This window comes from Apaloderma vittatum, unplaced genomic scaffold (assembly GCF_000703405.1).
Source record: "Apaloderma vittatum isolate BGI_N311 unplaced genomic scaffold, ASM70340v1 scaffold6568, whole genome shotgun sequence".
Lineage (NCBI taxonomy): Eukaryota > Metazoa > Chordata > Aves > Trogoniformes > Trogonidae > Apaloderma > Apaloderma vittatum.
In genome coordinates, this window is record NW_009732353.1 from 3,418 (window position 1) to 10,845 (window position 7,428).

Here is a 7,428-nt window from a genome sequence, read left to right on the forward strand (position 1 = left end):
TAAAAGAGTTGGCCATTTCTATTCTGCTCCCATTGAGTATAACCTTATTATATTTTGTTTAACACTTCTCCCAAGTCTCTCTGCAATGCCTGCTAGTTATGTGTAAAAGCAGCTGTGGTTGCTTCCCCTTGCATGGCTAGTTTGTTATGCTGTGTATGAAACATCTTTGCTGCTGCCCTTTAAGGACTGTTTCGTGAGTTGGATTTTCACGTCAAACTCAGCTCTGTTTATTGGATCATTATGCCTGTCCAATCTTTCATGCAACAAGTGATTTATGTCCGTCTTGCAAGACTGTGCAGCATTTTATTTGGCTGAGTCAGTATATATTGTGCTTCCAGATCCTTAACTTTTGTTTCCAGAGCAGTATATTCATCAAGCCACTGTTTTTCTCTCAGCATAGCACAGGTTATAATTCAGTCCTCTGGGCCTCCCACTAAGTTCATGGGGAACTATTATTCCCAAATTTCCTAAGTCTCTTTTTTTGCTACTTTATTTTAAAGTGCACTTTTCCTAGTAAGGAGTTATTTAAACCTCACTTTTCAGTAGTGGAATAGATGGAAGACAACATTAACATCAAGAGAACTGGAGCACACTTTGAATAAGAAGAGGGAAAGCAGAAGGACCAAGAGGGAAAACTACAGTCTGACAGCAAACGTGATGATAGAGGGGCTAAGGAAGTACACTTCACCTATTAACACCTTTCATGTTAACTCTGACAGGATTATAATGAAATTTTAGAGTGAGATCCTTCAGAATGTCATGGTGATCCTTAGCTTTGCTTCCATTCCTTATCAAACTCCTCATACTCCTACTATTTCGTTCTCCCTGTTTTTTCTTGCATTTGTCTTTTCATCATTTATCTTTTGTGTCCCAGGTGGAATATCCCAAACACTCCCCAAGCTCTTTTGCCTGCTAACATCTCACATCTTTCACATTCCAAGATAAAACTTACTTCTCAGAGAATTTTCACTCCTTATTCAAGCCAGATGCCTTTCTTGCTCTGAATATTTTTTCCATAGGTTCTCTTGTCTGTCTTAGAGTTGGATATCTGGCAGTTGAGGATTATCAGTGGTTTTCTTTCCTGAGACAGAATTCGTTACAGATTCATTGTTTTGACTGAAGTAACCTGAAGGTCCCTCTATCCTACTGTTGCCATTCAGTAGTTTACCCCCTCTTAAAAAAAATGTGTCAGAAGCAGGGAAGGGGGCAGTGATGGCCTCAGTGATGGAAAGACAGTGTCTTTAAGGACCCCAGGTTTCTAGGACTTGCTTTTGTATATGGTATAAATTTTCCTGAAACAGATAACTTTCCAAGAAGACCACAAAAGCATCTCCTTGGTCATACTTCCATGAAAATTAAAGGTATGCATTTAATAGCCTTAAAGGAATAGAGAGGTAGTTCACTGGAAATAGTCCAATTCGAATGTGCTGGGATTTTGCTGTGGATTGTTTACTCAGGAACCTGCTGCCTTGGAGAACTGTATGAAAAATACCACAGTTTCAATCCAAATATAAAATATAAATTTAGTAATTGCTACTGACTATAGAAGTCAGTTTTCAGGGGATTTAAAAGGAAATGCAGCAAACTTACTTTCTCTTTTCAATTTTTATTTTCTGTGATATACTGACTACAACTTCACTAACATTATAAGCAGTATTTAAATAGAGATCAACTATCAGTCTTCTCATGTTTCATCCTAATAAATGTCATCGGTGCTGCTTTGGCATGTAAGAAGAGTAACATGGCAGTGATTCAAGCCCAGGAAGAAGAGGCCTCCTTAATTACCTGTGCAGTATTTGCGGAGTTTAAGTTAACATGGCAGTGATTCAAACCCAGAAAGAAAAGGCCTCCTTAATTACCTGTGTAATATTTGTGGAGTTTAAGTCCTCATTTATTACTGCCTAGACTAGGTGATCACAAGCCACCGTACCCACATGCAGGTATAATGCAAAAGCACAGCAAAGGTATTTCACTGTCAGATGGAGCTTTTAATTCTGTGAACACACTTACACTCTTAACTATGAAAGGACATTTCTTACACTCACGGAGAGATTGTGTTAGTACTAATAGCGTGTGCATTGTGGAGAGAAATCCACTCCTGACCTTGACTCTGAGTTAGTAACTGGCTGGTTGAGCAACAAATGTGTCATGGGTTTTGTTGCAATTTTCAAAGGGAAGGTCGCAAAAATGACAGAACTTATCTACACGTAGATAAGCAGGCACTTCTTTATTGCAGCGTTGGGAAGCTTGGAAATCATCCAATGCTTCAAATACCTCACAAAAATTCAATCTATTTATACACTCTTTTACAAAGTTATAATATTTTAACATAAACATGCATACACTGTCCGCTATTAATTTTAACCTTTATAATGATTGGTTCAACCCTTATTAATATTCATATATCTTATTTCCATACAATCGCTGGCAATTGGGATGAGACCACATTTAACCACAAAACAAAAATGAGAGAGTAGGGAGGTAGGGAGGCATGCTTGCATGAAATGCAACCTATTGATCTGTCTATATAAAATACGCTGATATTGTTATTAAAGCACAGGTGCGGTGAGATCTTTTACTAGTACAAAACATTCCCCACCAACTTTGCAGCCTGCACAGCTCTGGCTTTTGCTAAGGCCTACACATGACTTTTTAGCATAAGTAAAGTTCTATATTCCTTATCCTAATATAAATTAATAAACTAATTTAATTAAAATGGTGATTAGCTATTCATTAAGCAATTAGCTCCTTAAAACTTAAGTTTGATTACAACAGTTTGAGTCTGACAGGGATTCTGCAAAATTGAGTGTAGACTCATGTGAAGCTTTGAGAGCCTCCCCCACCTCTAGGTAGTAGCTCGACCTGCCTCTGGCCAGGGCCAGGCCATTCAGCACATCTACAATCAAGGTATTTAAGAGGTGACTCCATTGTTCTACCTCTCTCTTTTGGTTCTGTCTCATTTTGACGTGTCCTGTCTTTTACATTGGGGAGTTTTTCTGTTGGAGGAGGGAAAGGTGAGAGGAGAACAGAGAAGAAAGAGGGAAAGAAGAGTCCTGGAGGAGAAGGAGAGGGAGAAGGCTGCCAGAGCAGGACCTTTCCCTGAAACCGCATGGTGGCTGAGATGGCAGGAAAAAGATGGCTGTCAGTTGAGGGGATCAACAGTGGCAAGGACATCCAGGACGCGTTGGTACTTGCAGAGCCCCATGTGAGGGGGAAGAGAGACCAGTCATCAGTGGGGGATGAGCCTAAAGTGATCAGTGGTGTCGATGGACTCACAGGAGGAAGAGGCTTTCCTCCCATGATATGGACATCAGGTGACATGAATGAGAGATTGCAAGTAGCCCACGTTCTCAATGACGAGCTGCCATAGACAATTAGTAATGGCCAGAGGGATGGCAACCCCCATCTCCTGCCCCTTCTTGCACCTTGTAAGGGTGGAGGAGGTAGCCAGGAAGGTGGGGGTGGGGACGTGCAAAGTGTACTTAAGATCAGGTCATATTTATTAATGTATTCCTCTCACTATCCTACTTTGTAAATGGTGGTGGTGAATTAAATCTATGTTTTTCTACCCAAGATTCTCTGGTTCTTTACCCGTCATTTTAAATGGTAGATTATTACCCTCTGTATCCTTGATCTCTACCCTTGAGCCTTTTTAATTGAATTTTCTTCCTCCACATCACTGTGGAAATGGAAGTGTGGGGAGCAGTGAGCCAGAGACCCTGTGTTTTTTTTTGTCCCGGTCAGCTTGAACCATGAAAAAATGGGACCATATTCTGAAAACCTTCAAGTTGGACACTACCATGCACTGTGAACTAATGTGCTTTTGTAAGGGAAACTGTACTATGCAATTTATTGAGGCCTTCTATGCCTTCTTAAAACATGTCTCAAGTGTATTAGGCAAACACACATGTATTGAATTCCTTAAACTGACTAGGTGCCGAAAGGTGTATCTCTTTACATTAGCATCTCTTGGGATCAACTTTAGTGTGTGATCAGGTTAGCCCAAAGCTATACTTGTCTTTGATGAAAAAATGGGGTGTTTCACCTTGGTCTAACGACAGTCTTTGCCTTCTTTTGCTCTTCTCTCTCTCTCACACACACAGACACTCTCATGTATAATATACATGTGGAAACACTTCTTTAATTCAAGGCTTTTGAAAAAAAGAGGACTCAAAATCACTACTAGATGTTATATTTTGATTACATTGAAGCTTTTAAATTGACAAAACAAGTTTATTGACAACTTTCTTTTACCAGTAAATAGAAGAAAGACTGTCAGTCAAAAGCTAAAATAGATTTACAATATTGCTCAGAACAGTATTTAAATATTTTAGGCATTGTTAAGAAGAATACATATATGCATGCAAGGATTGAGCTGATCCTTCTCCTATACCACTGGTACATATTGCATTGACTTATATTTCAAAGTCATTCTTTGCTTGTGCTTGCAGTTGCAGGGAGTATAGCCTAGCAGAACTGGATATGCAGTTCTATGATGCCAAAGGACACTGTGAGGAGATGAGAATCACTCACCCATGTAGTACACATTCAGAGGGAGGTTACTGCAGACTAGCCTTAGCCTGCTTCTAGGAGCTGAATGGTTATTAGTGAATGGATCACAGCAGACACAGCCCAAGTGTGCATCCTTTGGCTTAGTGCCATTGAAAAGGCACCCAATTTTGCTGCTCCATATCACTCTTGCATGTTAACCAAAGAAGGTGAGTGGGAATGATCAGGCATATAATTTCAGAAGTGCAGTCCTGATCCAAACCAAAATGTGAATGTAGATTTACTGTTATTTGCCTTATTTATCCTTCTTTAAGACTTCTACAACTGACTTAGGCAAAACTAGAATTTGGACAGCAGCGAAATATGAAGACCTTTACTTGTTGCATTTCCATTTCACCCAGGTGTTCTCTAATACTGTGTTCATTACCACTTTTAAAGTCTTTTGGAATGTTTTACAATTCTTTTCTTCTCTGCAGTTGGTTTACTCATGATTTTATTTTTCTTTTCCCTTTATGTGCATTTATTTTGATTTCTGTGTTTTTATTCTGTTCACTTTCCTCTGCTGAACATTGTCTGCTAATTATTGCCACAGTACACTTTTACTTTTATTTCACTCCTCCTTCTTCTATTATTTTGTTGCTTGCTTCTTGATATAAGAAGGTTTGTGTGAGAACTATGACTAATGAAATTATTTCAGGGGCATATATATGGGATTTCGAATAGACATCTTCCGAGAACAGGTAATGTAGAGGTCTGTGAAAAGACATACCTGTGCCACGAGTCTTACATCTATTCTTAACTTCTTGAAAAAAGCCATCCAGAGAAGAATCATAGGGCGAAAACCTAATCCAGGTTTTATTTAGAACATGTATATCTACAGAGAGCTTTTGTGAGAATAAGTATCTGTAGCACAAGGAAAAGGCATGAACAGAAACAATGTACCAGAGGATGGAAGAGAAGGGAGGAAAACATGAGAGATATATGCTGTTGTATAACTACAGGAGAAATGGAGCTGGTATAAATCACGAAGGAGGTTGCATTTTCTCATCTCCTCTTCTCTTCTTACCTCTAAATATTTCTTGCTTCTTATCTCTCAGGAGTTTTTTATATGGTACAAAGCCAAGGGCTGGCTCTTTGCAAATTGTCCAGTGTTCTGTGTGTTCATATTTTACCATTTAAAACACTATCAAAGTATGAGGGATTGTAGTCTCTGTATAGACCAGGTGGTACAGCTCTGATGATCTAAAGATATCATTAGGACAATAATGTCTCTTTATTGATATAGAACACGCACTACATAGTACCAGGTGGCAAACAAGTGTAACAGAAAAAAAATAACGAAAGGAGTAATATTAGGTTTTGCAGGTGGATATTAATATTGTTTAATATTGTCCAGATTACATTTATGTAGTATGATGAACAAACTCAGTAGTCTAAGAAATATATCTAGAAGTCTATTATTTCTGAAAGACACAGAAAAGTATCTATCTGCTAAGTACTCATAAGTGCTTTCGTTAAGGCCACAAAGAAAAGAAAATGCGAAGAGGGCTTACCATCTAACATTTAGAAAAGCACATAAATTCAAACTGTATCTGAAGAATAAATTGAAAAAGGAACATTTTCATAGCGCTAGAGACCTTCCACTGAAAATAAAAAATAATTCTTTTTCAACATGAATTTCAAAATTAGTTAAGCTATGTACCAGAAAATAAAGTTTCCTTTTCTCAATTTATCAAATTTTCTACATTGTTCTTTGTATTGCTAGTGTAAGCAAGTACCTCTTACACAATCAGAAAGTGAAAAGATTAATGAATAATTTGGGATATTAAACTTTTCAGATTTCACATAGCCTTTTCAGATTCATTTGAAGATGCTAAATTCTGCACCACCAGCAACCTTATGAGTTCTTCTGTGGGATTTTAGCAACCTTATGAGTTCTTCTGTGGGATTTTGATTGTGACAGTCTTAACTTCTGTGTATTCATGAAGGCCGTATTCTCCCCTAGATAAAAAAGAAGAAAAGAGCAATATTTGTGCTAATGCTTTTTATATGAGTTATGTCCTGGATGGGATTTGTGGTGGTGCGGTGCAACTGGCTAGATGTATAATGAGTATACTGCACATATTCGGAAGACATCTGTGTGGCTACACTGCTGCCTTTTGGAAAGCTACAGCAAACCTCTCCTGAGAAGAGTGGACACAATTTCATTTCTGTGCAAAGGAATGATGTTTAATCAACTTAATGGATTCTAAACTGGGTTTATGTGCAGAGTTGGGTCTTCACAAGCATGCTTAGTCAGTTATTTGCAAAGGCTTTCCTTTGATGTCAAGAGTTTCCTCCAGAGTCAAAGAATAGACAAGCATCTCAAGTAAATGGGGGACATATTTAATTTGCTATGAAATCTCTCTGACAGTGAAAGCCACTTAAATGTAACTGACATAATTAGTATGATTCCACCTTTATGTTTTATATGATGAGATGAAGTGTGCTTTTGTGTCTAGATGCTTGACGTCTGATGCAGTCAAACTATTTAGAGACAACTGATTATAACACAAGGGTTTGCTACAGTATAATTTTGTCCAGTTCTAACTGCCATCTTACTATATTCATATATATGCAAAACAGAAATCTGATCAGGTCTCATGTTATGGGGAAATGGTTGCTGATTCAATTTTTGAGGAAGCTTTCTGTTAGTATGTGCCATCTCTGATTCAGTACTTTAATTCATAATGATATTAATATTCCAAGAATTATATAGATGATTTTATTCTAGGATTCAAGGAAATCAATGGCTTGACACAATGATTTCCTGGCTATTTCAATGCAGTTGTTTCACACATATTTCCTCCCCTAGAACTGATTGCCACATGTTTACAAAATTTTTTCCATAGCAGACTTCCCTCTGGTGATAACTCTTTC

The 7,428-nt window shown here is 38.0% G+C and overlaps 1 protein-coding gene across 1 annotated transcript in view; it reads right to left on the minus strand.

Moving 5' to 3' along the window:
• Positions 1 to 6,102: 6,102 nt before the first annotated feature.
• ALDH1A1 (aldehyde dehydrogenase 1 family, member A1) overlaps positions 6,103 to 7,428 on the minus strand; it is a 58,066-nt gene continuing 56,740 nt past the window's right edge. Inside the window, exons 15-16 of the mRNA XM_009875492.1 lie at positions 6,437 to 6,510; positions 6,103 to 6,405 (exon numbers count right to left, since the gene is read on the minus strand). Of these exons, the coding sequence (XP_009873794.1) occupies positions 6,438 to 6,510 (73 nt within the window). The 3' untranslated portion in view covers positions 6,103 to 6,405; position 6,437. The remainder of the gene's footprint in view (positions 6,406 to 6,436; positions 6,511 to 7,428) is intronic.